The sequence below is a fragment of the Pseudoliparis swirei genome, chromosome 16, assembly GCF_029220125.1.
Source record: "Pseudoliparis swirei isolate HS2019 ecotype Mariana Trench chromosome 16, NWPU_hadal_v1, whole genome shotgun sequence".
Taxonomy (NCBI): domain Eukaryota; kingdom Metazoa; phylum Chordata; class Actinopteri; order Perciformes; family Liparidae; genus Pseudoliparis; species Pseudoliparis swirei.
The window spans coordinates 16717046-16737859 of record NC_079403.1 but is presented as its reverse complement, the minus strand read 5'-3'; the positions used below and the strand labels follow the sequence as shown (position 1 = coordinate 16737859).

The 20814-nt window shown below is 39.7% G+C and overlaps 1 protein-coding gene across 1 annotated transcript in view; it reads right to left on the bottom strand.

Annotated features, from left to right (window-relative positions):
• The window catches only part of LOC130206059 (DNA-dependent protein kinase catalytic subunit-like), a 35529-nt gene extending 15232 nt beyond the window's left edge, over window positions 1-20297 (bottom strand). The window contains exons 1-46 of the mRNA XM_056433774.1: window positions 20031-20297; window positions 15536-15612; window positions 15349-15453; window positions 14954-15028; window positions 14660-14768; window positions 14423-14535; window positions 14200-14299; window positions 14020-14075; window positions 13728-13758; window positions 13489-13646; window positions 12810-12956; window positions 12457-12621; window positions 12094-12262; window positions 11780-11829; window positions 11566-11673; window positions 10631-10780; window positions 10303-10412; window positions 9918-10077; window positions 9721-9807; window positions 9507-9626; window positions 8906-9062; window positions 8669-8778; window positions 8071-8158; window positions 7792-7955; window positions 7537-7689; window positions 6858-6965; window positions 6494-6720; window positions 6300-6394; window positions 5853-5955; window positions 5442-5575; window positions 5049-5279; window positions 4660-4886; window positions 4345-4553; window positions 3950-4082; window positions 3594-3752; window positions 3165-3368; window positions 2839-3027; window positions 2507-2611; window positions 2232-2399; window positions 1940-2067; window positions 1578-1785; window positions 1103-1281; window positions 842-1010; window positions 615-680; window positions 462-525; window positions 105-253 (exon numbers count right to left, since the gene is read on the bottom strand). Of these exons, the coding sequence (XP_056289749.1) occupies window positions 105-253; window positions 462-525; window positions 615-680; window positions 842-1010; window positions 1103-1281; window positions 1578-1785; window positions 1940-2067; window positions 2232-2399; window positions 2507-2611; window positions 2839-3027; window positions 3165-3368; window positions 3594-3752; window positions 3950-4082; window positions 4345-4553; window positions 4660-4886; window positions 5049-5279; window positions 5442-5575; window positions 5853-5955; window positions 6300-6394; window positions 6494-6720; window positions 6858-6965; window positions 7537-7689; window positions 7792-7955; window positions 8071-8158; window positions 8669-8778; window positions 8906-9062; window positions 9507-9626; window positions 9721-9807; window positions 9918-10077; window positions 10303-10412; window positions 10631-10780; window positions 11566-11673; window positions 11780-11829; window positions 12094-12262; window positions 12457-12621; window positions 12810-12956; window positions 13489-13646; window positions 13728-13758; window positions 14020-14075; window positions 14200-14299; window positions 14423-14535; window positions 14660-14768; window positions 14954-15028; window positions 15349-15453; window positions 15536-15612; window positions 20031-20193 (6180 nt within the window). The 5' untranslated portion in view covers window positions 20194-20297. The remainder of the gene's footprint in view (window positions 1-104; window positions 254-461; window positions 526-614; window positions 681-841; window positions 1011-1102; window positions 1282-1577; window positions 1786-1939; window positions 2068-2231; window positions 2400-2506; window positions 2612-2838; window positions 3028-3164; window positions 3369-3593; window positions 3753-3949; window positions 4083-4344; window positions 4554-4659; window positions 4887-5048; window positions 5280-5441; window positions 5576-5852; window positions 5956-6299; window positions 6395-6493; window positions 6721-6857; window positions 6966-7536; window positions 7690-7791; window positions 7956-8070; window positions 8159-8668; window positions 8779-8905; window positions 9063-9506; window positions 9627-9720; window positions 9808-9917; window positions 10078-10302; window positions 10413-10630; window positions 10781-11565; window positions 11674-11779; window positions 11830-12093; window positions 12263-12456; window positions 12622-12809; window positions 12957-13488; window positions 13647-13727; window positions 13759-14019; window positions 14076-14199; window positions 14300-14422; window positions 14536-14659; window positions 14769-14953; window positions 15029-15348; window positions 15454-15535; window positions 15613-20030) is intronic.
• Between the last annotated feature and the right edge of the window lie 517 nt (window positions 20298-20814).

Here is a 20814-nt window from a genome sequence, read left to right as displayed (position 1 = left end):
CACAAACATAAAAACACTGTTCAGACCATCATATGCCACTAAAGCATGCCACCAGTTTGGTGCAGTTTCATAAAAGGGAAACGCAAAAGACTAATGCCTCTCACTCTTTTTGCAACAGGTCGCCTGTGTCCTTCTGGGTTTTGGGAGCTGAAGGAAAAGCTTTGGACTCCGGTGGAGAAATCAAACTGGCTCATCTCCTCACTCAGGCTGCTGTCGGCCATGTAAGACTGGGACGACAGGTACACTGGCGCTTCTGTGGGAACCAGAACATAGATCTCATGAACTCATCCACTGGAGATGCACTGACCTCTATGGCCACCTATTGACCTTTTGTGAGCTCAATCGCATCCCATTACATTGTAAAAATCATTTTCTTCAGACCTTAGGCAAGTCGCAACTCATCTGTGGCAAAGTGCGCGAACTTCCAACAGCTTCAAAACATTGCCAGCAGCAGAACATACCTCCACTCTCCTCGCTCACTTCTTTACGAATCATGACATATTTCTTCTTTCTCTCAAGTGGGACCTACGGGGATATATATAAATATGTATGAATAAACTGCAACTCAAAGTATCGTGCTAAACAAACAGGCCCGTTAAAAAAAAGAAACGTACTTCAATTTCAATTGGAAAGTTGTAGGTCCTTTTAACGTCGATGATATTCTCCAGAATTAACTGATTCTAGACGAGGACAGAAAACCACAACCAGTGAACTAGAATACATCGCCTTTCATCTCTTTCCATGGATTACACACAGAATCAGTCGTAGCGCATGGCTCCAAAATTAAAGATGGCCACAGCGCTGAAGAGAGTTGCATATAATTAAACAAGCCGGTCAGTACCTTCTCGGGTTTCTCACTGAAGAGGAAGCCGTAGTAGAACTTGGGCTCATTGAAGCTACAGCTGATGGCGGCGATGGCACAGTTGTACGCAGCACAGTGGTAGTGCCTCCTCAGTTCAAGCAGCTGAGTCTCACCGGCCATGTTCTCAGTGAAGGCTTCAAAACACGACCTAATTCAAATGAAATCAGCATTCGGTCATGGAACAACGAGGACACTTTACATCACTGTCGTGTCACTTCTCGAACCATCAAAGTGTCTTACTTGATCAAGGTCTTGGACAACTCATTCCCTTCGGGTTTGTCTGATCGACAGTAGGCTTGATTAATGCGGGATCCCTTGGAGTAAACCTCTTCTTTGGAAAGCTGACAATACAGGAGCTCCATCAGCTTGAAGCAGCCGTTCTTCTTCATCAACTGGATCTCAAATTCCATTTCATTTGACTGAAATTGACAAATAAATTAGCCATAAAAAACATTTTCCATGTGCCTCTCTGACCTAAATAATTCAGCATTAGCTTTGGCCTGTGAGGATACAAATAACTATATTAGCAAAGAGTTAAGATTAATAAGCTAAACATGAGCACATATCTCTAAAAAAAAAACTAAACTAACAGGGAAATAACAAACCCAGCTGCAACAGCTATCATCTTTAATTGTTTTCTTTAAAGAATTAATATTGTTTTCCAAGTTTAAGTGTGAGGCACTTTAAATACTCCCCAAAATGTTAAGACGCAAACCTTTGTGAAGCGACTGAGCAGCAAAACTATGATGTCAGACACATTGGTGACAAAGAAGTCATTGAGGGCCTTGGTGCTGCAGTGAGAGGCGAGAGGTAGCAGGACCCTCTCCATCATGGCCTCCAGCACGGAGCTCATCGGCACGTCGCCCCGCTGGATCACCCCGAACACGGTGCACAGCAGCTGCAGCTGCCGCTCGCTGCTCGACCTACATGGAGTCAGACATTGACAGACATGCGGAGTGAAAAACAAAAGAAGAGAATTCCAATAACTCAAGTAATAGGATAATTTAACTGGCCAATTCAACACACTGATGCCTCATGGGTAACCTCGCCGTCTCCCATGAATGAGTCTTGACTAACCGGCTAGCGATTCTTTGGAAACAGGTTTGGAAGGTCTCCTCCATGATGTGTTTTCTGTCACGACACAGAATCCCTGCCATCAGCTTGAGAAGAAGTGGGCTCTGAGAAAGCTCAAGGGCATCCAGCAACTAAAAGACAGAAAGAAATGTACGATTGGTGCAACATTACAACCTTTCTTACATGGTCAAACATGCAAGAGATACGTGCCACATATGAGGGTTTGAAGAAAAACTAAATTATATCAATGAATTTGGCCCCTGAATCTGTGGTATCCTCCTTAATCTGAATTCACCTTTCGGGTACAGTCCATGTAGTTGTTGCGATGCAGCGAGCCCTTAGCGAACTCATCGGACTGCATGGGGAAGTGGGACACGACCAGGTCGTCCAGGGCTTTCTGCAGGTCAGCAAGTGGCTTCTCTGGGAGGGTTGTGAAGAAGGGCAACACCAGCAGAGCCTGACTCTGAAGAGTTGAGGAAATCAAAGAAAATAAAGCACACACAGAGTCCGATATGGCAATTTGAAACGAGCCACGATACTGAGGCTATAAAATGTATACATTTCCATTACCTTGAGATTCAGTGGCAGATTCACGTCAACCAGCAGCATGGTGAAAGTGGAAAACACCGGTTTGAAGGCTTTGTGGTTGGCATCGGAGGAGACGGAAGAGTCAATCTGATGACAGAGGGGGATAAAGTGTCCATGGAATAAATGGAGGACATTAAAGAAAAACAATAGGTAAGCTTGTAATTTACTGCATTGTATGTATTTTTCACAGGCTGGTCACTTAAATGCCGATTATTATTACTTATTCACAAACCTGGCAGCTACAGTTCCTAGTTAACACGATAAAGGATGTTTCTCTAGGGGACATGCATGCGGTAACTGCAGCATCAGGATACCTGAAGCAGCTTGGAGAGCAGCAGTAGAGTGGCCGTTTTGCTCTCTGGCGTGGAGGAGTGTCCCTCCCACCACGACTGCAGACTGTTCCATCTTCCTAGCACCGCTTCGACCAGCTGTTTCCCCTGGTTCTTCCTCACAGAGCGCTCTCTAAAGCTGTGGTCCAGAATGCCATTCAGCAACACGCTCACCTGATTCGACACCAGAAAGAAAATAACCTCAAATGCAGGAAAAACAATAATGCTCCATCACAGGTGCATGGCTAAAACAGTTAGGACAAATGTTCTGGAATTGAAAAATGTAATAAAAAAGAAGAAGAAGGAGCTACCATGCTGGGGTTTTGAGAGGACGCCTCCATGAGTCGTGCCACCGTGGTGTTTAAACTTCTCAGCAGCTCAGTGTTGATGGTCATCTGGAAGAGACTGTAGAAGTACTCGCCGTGCGAGAAGCTCAGGAAGTTATGGCACTGACTTCCAGAGATTGGCACAGAGAGCATGATGGTGTTCAACAACAGGTCCACCAGCTGCTCACTCTGCAGAGAAACAGCAACATACAAGAGGAAAGCTGTCAGACACTTGGTATACTTATAGAAAATAAAAAAACAGTTTACAAGAGGTCTAATCCAGCCACTATTAATATTGCTACATTATTTTCATCCTAACTTTTTTCAACTGTCTGCAGCTCAAATAACTCACCCCAGGTTGTTCACATTTCCTCTGATTTGATCAAAGCTAACCCAAAGAGAGGCAGCACTGACCTGTTGATTTAGAGAGAAGGCGAGCTGAAGCAGGCCATCCGCCAGACTCTTGGTATTTATGTCCAAGGATGGAAGTGCCTTCCGCTCCTCACCCGGCGCTATTCCTTTATACACTGCCATTAGAAGTCTGGACCCAAGGGATTTGGCATATGTGCCATCCTTCAATGCGACGAGAAAGACAAACAAAATGTGTGTTCTTTATTAGAAGATAAAAACACTGTATTGCCATTGAATTCTTATGAGAACTGAAATGCATGGCACATCGCAACAAGCAAAAAAAACGGTGCTGCAAATATAAAGCGGCTTGTGGGTTAATGGTCACACGATCCCATTTAGAAAAGCCCCATGACAAATACCTGACGGTGCAGAATGGAGCTGAGGAAGTTGGCTTTGTGGATCTGCTTACAGGACGACAGAACCATATTCATCTGGTCGTGGCGGCTGAGGGTGCTGGAGTGATAGAGATCTACAGCACACAACTCCTCCACACTAGTGTGAACATTCACGACGTGAGGAAAGAAACAATATGTGATGAACACAACCATCATGGTATCATCGAATGCAATCAGAAGGTATTTTGTTCTTTATTTGAAACAACTGATATGCTATCCTTTATATTATTTTTAAATATCCAATTCAGCTGCCTATTTGTTTATATTGGACAATAACAGAAACACATTGCATGTGGCTTGTCCTGTTTTCTAATAGTGAACTTAAAATTAGAGTACTACTCTAGAGATGATTTACAAACCTTTTAATGGAGATTCTTTTCCGCAAACTGGTTTCAAGTCGAGTGCGGAAAGGCGAGGCCAGCAGCGCCTTTAGTAAAGGAACGCACACTTCTGGTAGGTTCCTCATTACCTCCACATCTGCCATGTTGAACCCCACAGTGGAGGGCTCACACACCACCAGCACAGTCAGCTCAAAGAAATCAGAGACAAAAATGTCTTGTTCCAGAAGCTGGGAATAAATGAAGGAAATGGGGAACAAAATAATAATTTTAAAAAGGAGAATGAGAAGAAAACTCATGACTTTAATGTTCAGAGTGTCTTAAATTCTTTGATACCTTGCAAAATTCTTCGTCTCCTTTGACAAGAATCATGGTGGCAAACTCCAGTAGGCGGACAATGATGGTGCACTTGCTATAGTTGTACTGGTCCACCTCTCTTGGGCTGAAGTGAGATGTCTTCTTGCCAAAGGGGAAGCAGCTCTCTGCTGCTGCCAGCTCGTGAGTTGCCAGCTCCATCAAGAAAAAACGTATTCCTTTCAGAAAGCTCGACTTCTCTTCGGAGCCTTGACAAAACAGTAAACAAGAAGAAGAAAAAGAAAAACTGTGATCGCTGCGGGGCAAACATGTTTTTACACTGGCCATCCGGTATAAAAGGTGTGTATGTTGAGCAGGGGAGGACTTTATGAGCAGATGATGTCAGTAAGAGTGATTTTCTGATTACTTACTCAGCATGAGGTTCGGCTTGATTATGTGCAAGTGGATGAAGGTGTTGTAGCAGTCCAGGGCAGCCAGCAGTACGTCCATCCACAGCAGGGTGGCTCTGACACTGAACGGACCCGTCAGGTCCCTGAGAGTGGGCTGAGAGAGGAGACCGCCACCCTCCAAACGTGAGATCAGGAAACCTTTGCCGTGATCCTTCAGTATGCCGTCTACCCACTGAGATGCAGACTCCTTTCCTAAGTTCAGTGACAAATATCAGAGAATTTATTCACAAATGAATGCATCACCGCTGTCTTGATAAGATTCGAGTTTGGTTTAGAATTGTATTTTCTTTTTATAACTAACATTTGATGTTGACTCGTTCACCTGATCGAGGCTACCATGGGAGGGTTTCTCACCTGGGAGGAGAGGAACGAACTCATGGAACAGTGCCATGCATTTGTGGCGACACTCAGACTGAGGACGGCCACATTGTTCCAGGAGCCATAACACCACATCAAAGAGGCACAACTTCCCATCAGGTGGAAAGCCCCTTTATGAACAGAAAGGAATTAAGACGATGATGGAACATATGATAATTCTAAACATATAATCAGTAAGGTTTTATCTTTTCATGAGCATTACTGCGACTCAGCGTTTTGTACAATAAAAGGTGAAAACACTATGTAGTTATGAAATGAAATGCTTAATATACACAATTTACCGTACCGCTGAAATTCCTTTCAAAGCAATTATGTCCTGTACTATTGTTTATTCAGGTTGACCATGTAAAGTGATGTAACAACCCAGCCGATAACCAGATTACCAACCTTGGGACGCGTGTCTTGGGGTTGTGCTGATTGAGACTGGGGGCCTTGTGACTGATGATTCTTTTCAGATGATCAATGGCAATGCAACACTGCTGCAATGTACCTGAGGATGGAGGAGCGGCAAGAACAGATGCAGACCTTTGTGAAAACGAAACTATTATTTTCCTTTAACGTGCAGATGAAACTTGTGTAACCCACCAAGAGAGCACTGGAATAAAAATAACAAATTTATGAAATACATTCTCAATACAATTACAAACATGTGGATTAAAACATTGTACTGTAACATTGCAGTGAAATGCATCACCGCGATACATCACCTTCAAGAAAACACTGCTTTTAAAACATACATTTCTACTGCTAGTTAGTCTTATGACAAGAATACGTGGATAGTGATATGACAATCTGAATGTCCCATCTATAAAGCTAAAGAGGAGGAACAGTTACCCATAGAGCGCTCATCTGAGTGTGCAAGAGCCAGACTTTCCACAAATATGACGAGAACTTCAAAGATAAACTGCTCCACCAAGGACTTCTCCTCCCTGCAGAGAGAAATAGGCAGTCAAACCAAATCAGTCAAACCTTAAATATGACAAACAAGATACAGATTGTGTCAAAACAGCAACAAAAAAGTATTCTACCTGAATTGTCTGTAGATGCTGTTGAACGCTAAGGCTGCACCAAGTCTTTTGAAGCCATTAGGGTGGAGAGCCAAGCTGTAGATACGCTTGAACAAGGACTTCATGTTGGTCGGGCTCTTCTCCTGCTGCTTGGGGGTGGTTTGTTTGATTGACCATTTGACAAACTCTTCAATGCAGCGGCCACAGAAGTCCCTGAGAGTGCTATCCATCGGGTCAACCACACCGTCCTGAGGAGAGAAAACAAAAACACACCGATGTGTGTATGTGTGGCAGAAAGGAATCCTTCTGAAATCCATCTCTTGATGCATAGTATCAGGACTTGTTTGAACACCTGTTAAGCCCTTCACTGAGTATCACCCCTTACCATGATGGCCTCCAGAACAGCTACTGTGTCTTGGCTCTCGAACTTCTTGTTGTTTGTGAACCAGTGAATCAGCTGCATGACCAGCGGTTCAAAGAGCTGTCTGGTCACCTGGTAAAGACATTTAAATTCATAAATATTACTGTGGATATCTTCATGTAAGAACCAGGCTCTGGCTGATAACTACATCAGGAGTTAACATGAAACTGACATAACTAATAACCAACTGGAGACATGAAAGCTGCAACTTTCAATCACCTGTTGCAGCTAAGTCAACAAGATCAGTTCAGTTTTTAGTATTTTATATAGTTTAAAAAGGGAAAGTCTACGAAATAATCCCCATCCAAAAAGATTCTCTGACCTGTAGTGCTATACATCAATCTAAATGGCTGTGGTGTGGAATGCCTAGTTTTGGAGACATCTGCTTTCTCAGTAGTATATTATAGGACTATATGGCACTCGGCTTGTGGCGCTAAAAGTGCAACGTCTCTTCACAAAAATCCTCAAAATTATCCACAGAACTTGTTGTGCTGTGGATTATCTATATTCAGGTCTCAACTCATATCTAGCACCCACCAAAACCCTAAAATCAACCCTGAAAACTATAAATAACCTCAGTGCTTTTCCCCTGAGATAATCAACATGCGTCTTTCCCCGTTTGGATTGCAACCAGCGCACAAACCTGATCCACATCGCATGCCAGACGCAGAAGCACAGGAAACAGCCTCTTGTGCAGCTTGTACATGGGCGGCAAGCTATTGTCCCCCTCCACCATCTGAGCACTTTTCCCAACCATGAAGACCACCAAGCTGTGGAGAAGCTCACAAGCTGCGACCTGCAGCACAAAAGAAACAATCATTTCTATTGGGCGACACCATTGTCGTCATGCCAAAGTTGGCATCGCATTTGGGAAACGCTTTGACGATGGAGGACGTACTTTGGTTTGTCTGTCACTTGTGGACAGAGCCAGTTCACTGATGTGCGGCAGAAATGGGTCGAGGTAGATGACCGGCTTCATGTCGGCGAATGGCACCGCAAAGCTGAGCCTCTTCTCAGAATCCCAGGCAACAAATCTCTTCATCGTTTCCTCTGATGAGACCCCTAAATGTGAAAATAGAGGCGTACGATCAACAAAACAGCACATGTGTCACGTGTTCTCAAACCCTCTCGGTGGAGCATGGCCCCGATGCGTCAGTGTCAAATGAATGAGACTTACCAGTTACAAGGTTCCTGTTCAGCTGTCCTCCCAGGTGACCGAGCAACTTCACCACCCGGAGCCTCACCGCGACAAGAGGAGCGTCTTCCTACATCAACATAGAAGTAATCAGTGAGCTCGAGGACAGAACTTCTCATCAATGTGTAGCAGCTGCACTCATCGATTTCTGCAACGTGCAGTAACAGCGAATTCCTCAGCAGTCTATTCTGAAGTAATTCATCTTTATAAGAGATTAAAATATAAATTAAATGCCTCCTGTTGTAACTATTTTTGGGGGTCTGTAAGTTCTAGCAGACATCATAACCAGAATGCCCTCCTCCTTCCGTGTTTGTATTGTTGCGCTAATGAGGCGAACGCACTACTCAGTGGACGGAAGGTAATGGCCCATTAACCTTTTGGAAAATAAACAAATGTGATGATTTTAGATAGAATATAAAAATATAACTTCCTACATGAACTTTACTCTGACTTGGTGGGGTGGTGAGAGACTACAGAGAGCAAAGTGGACATGCTATTTTAAAACCACGGTGAGAAATAACACAAAGAGCAAAGCGCTCCCCAAACACTGAAAGACGTCTTCCACTTTCCCATCCAGTACCGTGGTGAGCTGGCGCGATTTCTTCAAGAGCCTCGTCATCACTCGGCTGTATCCTTTGTCACTTCTCGAAGACACAGCAGACGTCACCTCCCAGTTGCTGTCGTCTTTGTCTGAAGTCAACAACATCGGAATAGATTTTGGTCATTTGAATGATAACCTTCATTTAGTAAACTGAAATCATTTCAAATGGAAGCGAACAGATGTGCCTGACCTCCCCTGAAACCATCGTGCGCTTACCGTCGGAGGTGGTTTTCAGGTATCCATCCAGAAGAGGAAGGATGCTCGCATAGCAGTGCTGCATAGTCTCCAGAGGAATGTGGGAGGACCAGTCCTCAAGGGCATCGAGGGCTACGTTGGCCAAAGGAACATGGCTCAGACCCAACTTCAGAGCCGCCTAGACGGCCACACACACACACACACACACACACACACACACACACAGAGACGCACAATTGACGGTTGAAGTTTCCCTGCAGCCTTGTCAGATTAAATTAAGCACCCCTTCCTTCAGCAACACCTGTCATGTTCCAAATACATTCATTTTAATTCATCTGAATATGGATTTAATAGTGTAAGTTATATTTTAGCTAAGTTTGCCCTTGCACTACCACTTGAAGTGGCTATTAATCCACGACTTTCAGCTATCTATTTCAACCATTGGTTTCCATTTTATGTCATTTCTATTTCATCAAAGTACATGAGCTACAATTCTTCCATTTATGGCCTGGTAATTGTGAATTACTGCACTAAAGCGCCTCCTGTACTTCTGTTTGAAGCGGTGCTCATCCATCCTTATCTAGGTCACACAAACCCAACGGAACAAGTTAAAGGATCCCACCTCGAGAGCAGGGCAGTAGGCCTTGATGTCCAGAGCTACGATGTTGTGCTGCAGCGAGAGGACGAAGGTCAAGCAGGAGGCCAGCAGCTCATCTTTGTACTGCTTCATTCTCACACACACCTGGAAGGAAACCACACGTCATTCACATGCCCCGCCTACCAAGGTGCTTCGGGAGTTGATAACATTCCCAGGAGATATTGTCGAGAGAAGCTACCTCTTTTCCAAACTTAGAGAAGAGAGCGAAACAAGCGCTCTTCACCGTGTCACTCTGGGGTGACATGGAGCTTCTCGGGCCAACTCCCTGATCGGAAACAGAGAAACAGGAGAAATGTCACACACGTTGTAAACACACAAGCAATATAAATCGTGCCCCGACAAGGTAAAAACAACGAATGGTGTCGGGAATATTACCTGGTAGTACTTGATTCTCTTGGCAATGTTCATGGTGACAGAGAGCAGCTTGTAAAAGCCACTGACAAGTGGATTTCGTATGGAGTGGAGGATAAGTTCATGGCTCAAGGGATACATCCAGGACTGGAAATAGTCCAGGTGTTTAGTCAGCAACAATTCGCTGCAAAAATAGGAAAACAGTGTGAGACCGACATTGAAAATGTGGTAAAATACACAGTATGTTCAATTTATTAATCTTATTAATAATATTACATTTTGTTTGTATAGCACTTTAAAGAAGGTAATGTAAAGTGCCTTTATATGTAATAACAATAAACGGTGTCTGCTTGTTTCACTGTTAACTTTGCCATTTTTAAAAGGCTCCCATGTACGTTGACTCCAATACCTGCAGAAGTCCACCAGGTTGATGAAAGCAGTGAAGTCTTTGATCTTATTGGGCAGCAGATGAGCTGTGGGGTCAGAGGACGGCAGGACATGGGCCGCATCATCCGGAGCCTGATAGACACGGACGGGTTTTATGTTTAACCGATACCGCCAACAGCAAGTGTGCAAAAGCGTTATCAATTTGAATGCCATCAACAGGGGACACAATCAAGTTGACTGAAACAATATCAGCATCTCTCATACACAGGCCCATTCAAGTTCACTTGTCTACAACGTTTTATGAATGTCAATGAAGTACATCGAAGTGGGACCTGAGAGTGAGACCTCACCTCCTCTCCCGTTGTCACTTTCTGCACGGACAAGTCCAACTTTTCCAATATTTTGAGAATTGATTTCACCAACTCGTCGTAAAGCAGACGGCTGAAAGATACGAGGGAGGCGTTCTGACTTTCAAAAGCTCCATCCAAAAATCCTGAATCCTGCAGAGGACGGCACAAACATAACACGGTCATACAAATATACGCGCTGCTTATTGTGAACCATGACACCATCTCCCCTGCAGCATACTGCTGGTCCATAAACCCATCTCAGGACACAATGTACCTCAATATTTGTGATTCAAAACTCTACATGCTGAATGTACTTATGAAAAAGTTTAATTATGCAACGAGAAGCACTTAAAGTAGTTTACAGCAGTACAGTAGATGATGCATAATAATCTGAATATAGACTTATTGATAGTATTTATAAAAGGTAGAACTACTGTGGTGGCCTGTTCCTTGTTCCTGAGCCACGTTACGGGACTCCGTTTCTTGACTCACTCATTAAAAGGCTCCAATAATAACTCTGTCGACGTTGATTCCATTTCGATCATTTTGTCGATATATTTTCACTTTTATCGAACTTAACAAATCATAAGTCAAACTTGAGTTTTAACGAAAGCTCTAACGTGAGGTCCAAGACTGTCCCGATGTCTCGTTCTAGATAAAGAAAATAAAACCAGAGACTCGGTCCCGCCCCTTCCTCTTATTCCAGCTGATCCTCATCAGCTTAATATAAAATATTCCCATCCATTTATTTGGCAAAGGGATGTCTTTAGATGATACGAATAAATCAAATAACATGATTTGTAAATATATATATGTCTCTAACAACTACCGTCTTCAAAAGGGATGCAAATGTTATGCAAGATAAATAACAGGCCGTCCCAAATAAAACTGCTAAAATTAATAATAAGATTTTTTTTTTAAAATGACATATGTACCTTCAGCAGATGGCAGTCTAGAAGACTTTTAAACAGGGCGAGGTAGTTCTGACTGGATGGAACTTTCCATTTTCCAGTGTGAACTTGGGAAAGCCCGCTGTCGTTGTCCTGAGGGGGAAAAAATATATTCATATAGTTTGTACCAGTACAGTAAAAAAATGACATTTTTGATTCAAGGAAAAGGAATTAAACTGTAAATAAAACGGCGCCTGACCTCAGAAAGCATGATGGGTTTTGAACAGACACGAATCAGGCCCTGGTGCACTGGAAGAAAAGAGCAAAGGTGAAAGTTTGAGCAGATGTTATGTGCAATCTCATCACAGATATCATATTAAAGGGCCCCGAAAATATATTTACTGTATTTTCGGGGCCCTTTACCACAATTACAGCCTACTCTCTCATTTCTGCACTGGATCAACTATTGAATGATGAACACATCAGTGTCAAACTGGTACCTGGTAAAGGGAAGTGTTTTAATTCAAAATATCGTTGTGGTCTTTAGGTGCAATGTGCTCATGGGCGACCTACCCACAGAGCTAATGAATCCCAAAAGGACCGGTCCTTTGGAGGCCATGGCCACCAGCACCTTCAGGATGGACCTGCAACAAACAACCTGCATTTTCTCGCTGTACTGCGGGAAGCTGTCGATCTGCACCACGAGGAGACGCTCCAGCAGCGGTGTATACACCTCTGGAATCTGAGACCAGGGGAAAAAAAGAAGTGTAAACTAGCTGTGAGAGGGTAAATTAGTCTTTCTTTCTCCTGCAGGACACAATGGTGCGCATAGAGGCAGGTGCACATATAGATTAAAATCGCTGATTCTCAGTTTGATTCACATTGTTGTCGTCAACATTTGGTCCAGGTCAACGACAAGGAACGTGACTTTGTTACCTTGTCCAGGTGAATCAGAACACTGGCTATGGCGTCCAGGAAGCTGGGCAGCTGGTAGAAGCTGTCGTCCTCCCCATCGGACTCGGTCAGATACATCTGCTTACAGCGCTGAATCAGCTCGGTGTACATCAAGTCCACGTCTTGTGGGCAAACTTTCTTGCATGGCTACAGAAAAGATATTATATATTTTGTTGGTATGTTGTATTAAGACACAGGAACACAATGGGAATGCAGAATACTAGAAAGAAGCAAGTGAAGGAAATATGGATCACAACAGCACGAGCAGCAACGTTTGTCAAATAGGTTTTGGGCTTCTCCAGCGGTATTAAAGGCAAACAAGGCAATGAACGTACGGTGGCAAAGAATCCATATCCCCGTATAGCGATGGAAAGCTCCTTGTGCGTCGAGTCCATGGTTCTAATGATGCTGCAGAACTTCTGCATGAAGAACTTCAACTTGCTTTTGTGCTCCTCAATATTGTCTGCTACCAGCAATGCAACCTTGGAATAACAACAACAAAATAACATGAATGCTCAGCAGAGATGTTAGAATATCATCATGGAGTGTCTCGTCATGGAGTGTCTCCTCATGGGGTGTCTCGTCATGGAGTGTCTCCTCATGGAGTGTCTCATCATGGAGTGTCTCCTCATGGAGTGTCTCCTCATGGAGTGTCTCCTCATGGAGTGTCTCATCATGGAGTGTCTCCTCATGGAGTGTCTCATCATGGAGTGTCTCCTCATGGAGTGTCTCGTCATGGAGTGTCTCCTCATGGAGTGTCTCCTCATGGAGTGTCTCATCATGGAGTGTCTCATCATGGAGTGTCTCCTCATGGAGTGTCTCATGGAGTGTCTCCTCATGGAGTGTCTCATCATGGAGTGTCTCATCATGGAGTGTCTCCTCATGGAGTGTCTCCTCATGGAGTGTCTCGTCATAGAGTGTCTCCTCATGGAGTGTCTCGTCATGGCGCTGCTCACCTGTTAACCTGCTACATGTCTTCTGCGCCTATGTGGAAAAAAGCCTCAGAGTGTTTACCTGTTTGAGGAAGGCCTCAAGTGCGTAGTAACTCGTCTTCTTCATCTCAGCGTTGCCATGTCCACAGAGCTTCGACATGACCTCGAACAAATCTCCGTAGTGGTCCATGAGGCAGCTGCTGAACTGGGACGCATGTTTGGCGAGGAGTCTGAGGCCGGCTGTTCAAGAGACAGAGTCAGAGACGTATGAGTTCTCGGGGACTTTGGTCTTCATGTCGCTGTAGAAATGGCGGGACTTACCGAATGTGACAGCGTAGCGCGTCATCGACATCTACAACAAAGAAAACCGTCATGCTACAGAGCCACACATTTTAATGTAAAAAGCAATCACAAAGGAATGCAGCGTGCCAAGACACATTATGCACAAAAAAACATGTGCTACAGAAAAAAGTATTTAAAAAAAAAATATGTTTCAATCTGGATGTCATGTTTACCACCTACAGTGACAGGTTTGGCTGCACGCTACGACGCTAGTTTCACCAAAAAATTATTGAGCCGTAACACCCGACTCGACACGTTAGACGGGGATTACCTGCGGGCTGACGGCCTTCAGGGCATACTGGAAAATGTCCTTGGACGTTGCTGGGTCTGCAAGTCAGAGACGCACACTGATCATGCACCCATCATAGAAAAATCATGTGTTGTTGAATAATGTAAATACACAGATAAAGAAAAACATATGGATGGACAGACAGACCCCCGCCACACACACCTTCCTCCATTGTTTTAGGGAAGTTGACCATAAGCGCAGTGATTCCTCTCAAACATCCAGCTACAACAAAAAGTTTGGGCTCCTTTGTTCTAGAGGTCATCTGCAACAAAAAGATTGACAGCCACAGCCGATCACGCACACATTTTAAAATACAATAACTGTAGAGGAAAGTGGCTGAGCCAAACACTCGGCCCCGTCAGAACCACTTCCCCTGTTCCCGTACCTGTTCCTTGAGCTCCGCTAGATAGGCCTTGAAGAGTTTGTCAGAGTTCTTGTCCATCTCACTGGGGTGAACCTCTGCGAGAACTCCCAGCAACTCGTAGATTTTGCCGAGGACTAAAACAAAAGATTGTTTTTATTTTCTATGTTTAATGTACGTAATTTACATGTTCATTTCCTGGATGAATTCCTGTCCAGCGTTAAACCAAACGTTGCCTTCAGACATCAAACAACGACTCACCTGAATCAGGCAGTTTGCTCCTCTGACAGAGCTCGCCGTAAAACCTGTTGAATATGTCGCAGACTCGAAGCTCTGCAACCACACTGGAAGCTTTTGTTGTTTGGAGAACCTGAGGAGTCACAGCAAGAACAAGGTCCAGCCAGCATATCCACCATATTCACAAATATGTCAAACAGACTCTTGCAAGAGCACGTGAATGGTGAATTGTGTCAACAGTGGATCTCTTCTTTCGCTCAGTTCATGTCGCACACCTGTTGCACAAAGAAACAGTACAGGCTGCCGAGAGAAACCAACCTTGATGAGGAGATCCAGCACCAGAGACCGACACTTGGCTGCTTTCTCCTTCGTATACACAACCATGCATGTGTCCTGCACGGAGAGAGAAATGCAACATGATTCCATCGTGGCATTACATGTACACACACAAAAGTCTGGTTCGAGGTATGCCTCGGTTGTCTTGTGTTATACCGAGAGGTGTTAGGAGATATTACTACGAATAATATATATAGAAGCTACTTTGGTGTCAGTATCAGTTTGAGGCGGACGTTGAATTTACTTTGAGTACATGGATGAACCATTATGTGTAATGATCTTTATTTTTCCCTGCTGTTGTCACGCACACATGGAAAAGCAAGTGATTGTAGAATGAAACTCTGAACATTTGATCTGGTTCTAAAAGGGGAACGTACTTTTATGTCAGTGGCGTATGTCTTCTCCCAACCCTTGACACTTGGTGAGACCCTGTCCAAGAATTTCTCCAAAAAACCCAAGATCTCAACTCGGGTGTCCCGGAACTGGAAAACAGATGTTTCTGTTAAAACACGAGAACTTTTCAGTCGTGACATTATTGTCCCCTAGATGTTCCTCGATACCTACCTCCTCTGACGCCAGGGACTTCCTGAGGAAGCTGAGCAGTCCATAGTCTTTTGAGAACAATAAGGACGTCTGCAAAGCTTCAAGGCGAAATATGCACCAAAAAAAACGGAATCAGAAGGAAATGTTAATATTTGTTTGCGCAGTATTTTTTATCACCCAAAACTAAATTCAGCACATTCAGCATCGTGCAATTTGATACATGAAAACATCTGTGCAATTTTAAAGCCTCCTTCATCAACTTGTTTACTGCGGCCTTACTGTGTTAGTAATGTGATATAACTTCACAAAAACTATATTGACCAGTTTAAGGACCCAACAACTATAATCTAGAGATGAGGAAGAACAATTTTGTTGGATTGAAGTTAAATGAAAAGCGAGAGAACAACATTAAAAATGTTATGTTTTGCATATGGTAATGTAATGTAATATGGTAAGCGCTACAGGCTGAGCCCCCCTTGGAAAAGGTGTAGAGTATTGTAATACTGGCACACTTTTACTATTGTAATATTGCAGACTTCCAATGGAGTTGTGGGAGTGGCCTCCTCCACGCCTTGCTTATTGTCACGTGATATTTATATTGTGTTCACCACAGTGAGTTTAGAAGGACGTGAATGACGTGATCGATGCAAGGAAAAAACTAAATAAAAAGTAAATGCGCAATTACTGAAATAATGTATGCATTACGAATTGACAAGTACTGAGTAAAGATCCAAACAGCACCTCGTCCGACAAGGTGTTTAAGTCTCATCATCATCTTAGAAACCGTGTGATGACATGATATTTTAATGATTTATGGTTCATGCCATGAATGGAACTTTATGTGATGCCTGATTGAAATGAACATATGATAAATACACATGAAATGATGAAATAACAGTAATAAACAGATATAGTGATAGAATAAACTAATTGAAGAAATGAACAGATATTTCAAAATTCATAATGAGAAATTAAATGACTTGAAAGAAAAAATTCACAATGGATTTCATGATGAACATTTCAAAAAAAAAATAATGAAATATTAAAATAAAAGGAAATAATTTCATGAATGAAAAAAAATTAGCAAACTTGAGATCAATAATGAAAATTTTGATAATAAAATAAACAAATCTGATTCAAATGGTGCGTAGTTAATGTCATTTGTCAATGATCATATATTCTTGATTTTAATAAAAATGAATATAGAAATGAAATAAAAATTTTTGTAATATATTTCAATATTTGATAAATAAAAAATTTAAATATTATATTTTAAAATTTGATATTTCTTTTGTTTTTTCCAAATTTCTGAATATAATTTTCTTGAAAGATTGTGATAGAATAATTATTATTTATTGAAAATATTTTGATGATTTTGATTCATATTTTTGAATGAATTTAATTGAATGAATTATGAAAATAATATTTTAATATTTAAAGATATTTCTTGAATTATTTTGAAATTGCTGATGCAAAAGAATAAACCTGAAAATTGTTCATTCACTGCTATATGAATGAATAATGAGATATTAGATATTATATTTTATAAAAAATATTAATATTCTATTAAATTGAGATCTGAATAAACATTAAAATAATTGTGAATATTATTATACATTAGATATTTTGATGTTAAAAAAAGGGTGCATGAATATTTGTTATTCATATTACTGTGTAGATTTTCATGAATTTTCATTCATTAGAGGAGATTTTTTTATTATCATTCAAATATTAATGTTAAGAAATCAATAGCATATTCCATGAATTCTAGAGAATTTATATTTTATTCATATCTTTATGATTCTTGAAAAAAAAATGAAAATAAATTTTTGTTAACAAAATTATTTCATAGGTATTGATTATGAGAGATAGAAATTCAATCATAATTTGATTGAATTCATATTATTAGAGAATTTAATTATATATAAATTTTAATTTATTTTTGGATTTTATTAAGTTAACGAATTCTCTTGAATTTGATGTAAATACTTCAGTCTTGTTGACCTCCAATATTAATCAACATTGCAATATGATGAAACTGAATTTATTATGAATATTTGTACATTAGAAAGAAAAATTATGTATATATGAAACCAATATTATTTTAAGATTTTATCCATCTTTCTTGAGGTGAAATTTTTCACTTGAAACCAGCCAATTAATTCTAACTCTGGGAAAATTTTGTGAACATTTTACAATGAGAAACATGATATTTTTTAAAATTTTCCTTTCTCTATAAATTAATCTAGTGAACAATCATGATTTGATCTTTAGTTACGATTGATCTTTTAAAATTAATCATTTCAGATTTTGAAACACAAAACATTACATTATGACACCTGATTCCGGCCATATTAAGCATGAAAGATTAATTATTTGAGACAACCAGCAGTCCACGACATGAATATGCAAATAAATACCATGAACATTATATTTGTATTTTCATTTTACAGATGGCAATATATGATTTTTTTTGCACACAGATTTTGAGTATTTTGTGAAACCGAACTCATGAATTGACCAGTGATATTTGCATTACATTTTGATTATTGAATTTTATTGAATATTAGATGAGCCTTTTATGTGAAATATAGATTTAATATTACATTTTTTAATTTATTATAAGCATTTAGTTTATTTTGCACAATGATGGGATATTTTTTTCAGCATGCCGATGTTTTCTGATGATGGATCAAGATAACATGTGATTGAATGAATATTATTTATGAATAAATAAATAATATTTATTAAAATTATTAAATAATAATTTTATTAATTTTGAATTTTCTAAAAATTTTCTGAAAAATGAAAATACTTGGAATTTGACGATTTAAGCAATGATACAATGTTGACAATGAAAGAAGCCAATGTGTGATGAAAGCAGCTGATAAAGAAATAAAATATTTAAACAATGAAAAGTAATATTTTTAAAAAAAAAAATATTTTGAATAAATAAAATATAATGGAAATGCACAATAAAATATTTGAGAAAACTAATCCTGATCACCCTAAAACCACTGCAGTGTACCTTTTATGAATTTGTTTATTTTAACAAAAAAGAAAATATTTAAAAAATAAATATAATAATAATATTGTTATAATATCGCTAACTCAAAATTGAAACAGTAAAAATCTTCATGAGAATAATCATCATGAGAATAATCATGGACAATAACTGCACTGCAGTGTACCTTGACTAATGAGACTAAAAAATTTTTTGAAAAGTTAAAAAAAAATTTAAATAAAATAAAAATATTTCAATTTTATACTAAATTAATTTAAATACTTTAACTATTCAAATTCAAAATGAAACAAAACTACTAATTCAATCAAAACTAACATACAATCTCGTAATAACCTTTTTTTTTTAGAAATTTTACCTTTTTTGTTTTAAATTAAAATAAAATAAAATTAATAATATTAATAATATTAATTTTATAATAATATTTGTTTCTTTCTATTGAAAAAATGAAATTCTAATAATAATAATCCCAGCAGACTGGCAGACCTTATGGAGATGGTAGTTTTTTCAAGAGATTTCAGATTTTTTTTTAAAATAAAATCAAAATTTTGCCAAAATAAAAATAAATAATATTCATATAATATTGATAATAATAATTATTATTAACTTGAATAATAAATAAATCATCGAAAAAATCATCATACCTAATCATGGACTAATCAAGGTCTGTTCCAGACTTTTTTTTCAAAAGTTTTTTTTTTTTTTTTAAAAAAAAAAAAAAAAAATAAAATAAAAAATTAATAATAATATTTATATTTAAACTTATTTATTTATTATAAAAAAAATATACAATAATATATCAATAAATAATCATGGGATAGTCATGGTCATCAACAAGGTCAGACTGCAGTTTTTTTTTTGTTATTTTTTTTTTTCCAAAGATCAATCAAATAGAAAATAAAATATATAATATATTATTTATATTTTTTTTTTTCATTTAGAAATCAAGAAATCAAACGTCTTGTTTCTCTGATTGGATGACATGGTACTACTCTCTAGTGAAAATCAAGAAAGTATTTTTTAAATTAACTACCATTGTTGTGTTAAAAATTATTCTGAAATTAGACACCAATGTGACAATGATTTTTTTTTTTTTTTTTTTTTTTTGAAATTTAAAAAATAATAAATAAATATTGGAATAATAATTACTTTATTTTATTTAATGTCACCATTCATGATTTTTCATTTTTTTTTTCATTTTATTTAATCTAATCTATTATAATATATGCGTGGCGTGTTTCGTTCGTTCACATCAGTTCAGTTTTATTTTGATTTTGAAGACAGCTTGCTCGTACCGTAAATGTCTGGTATATATATATACGTAAAAAAAAAATCGTGCGGGCTGGCTTGACTGTGTTTTTCGAAGTGGCGGCTGGCTTGACTGCAGTTCTTAGAACCATCGTCAATATTAAATTGCCAGATTGTTATTGGGAGTCTGGCGCGGATTCACGGCGCTCTCATAACGAAAGGAGTTGATGGACTTTATTGTCTTACCAAGTTCGTTGTCGGTTGGTGTGAGCATGCACTCTTGTCCCAGGTCACCGATAATATCGTGGCATTTCAAAGCTGCGGATCGTGTGTCTTCGTCTGCGAGATATTCATGAAGTTTCAGGAGATGCCCCTGAACGCCTCCAGCAGCGTTGCTCTCTGAAGACATAGCGTTAGCTGCAGCGCGGGGCTAAGCTAACGTTAGCATCACTTCAGCCACCCTACTTTCTCTCATGAAGTACATTCACCAGAAGAAGGGCGAAAGTGTTTGAAAGAACGCACTCTGTCAGGCGCGCTGGGGAAGAGCCATTCACTCTAAAACAGTCACGCACATCGGGAAGTGTCAGAATAAGATGCATTTGTTTCAAAATAAAAGCTGCGGTTATGAAGGTCCGGGAACTTCCGGTGGCATAAAGGTTCCTCTCGTGGCCGTAAAATAGCGGTCAGCGCAGCATTACGTTAAACAATTACGCTGAAAGTATATATATATATATATTGTTTATTATCATTGACAACGTAGCGTAACATAATGTACTGTAGTAACATATCTACCATATCTACATTTTTTTATTTTGAAATGTTCACCGAAAAACATAGCATGATATTACCATACATCCATGGACGGATGGCTGAGAAAGAAAAAGTACATAATCATTAGTGTACACTAACAGTAGTCATAGTTTACAATTAGTGTTATTTGTTAAAAGTTGTATTCTATTATATATATATATACACTACCGTTCAAAAGTTTGGGATCACCCAGACAATTTCGTGTTTTCCATGAAAACTC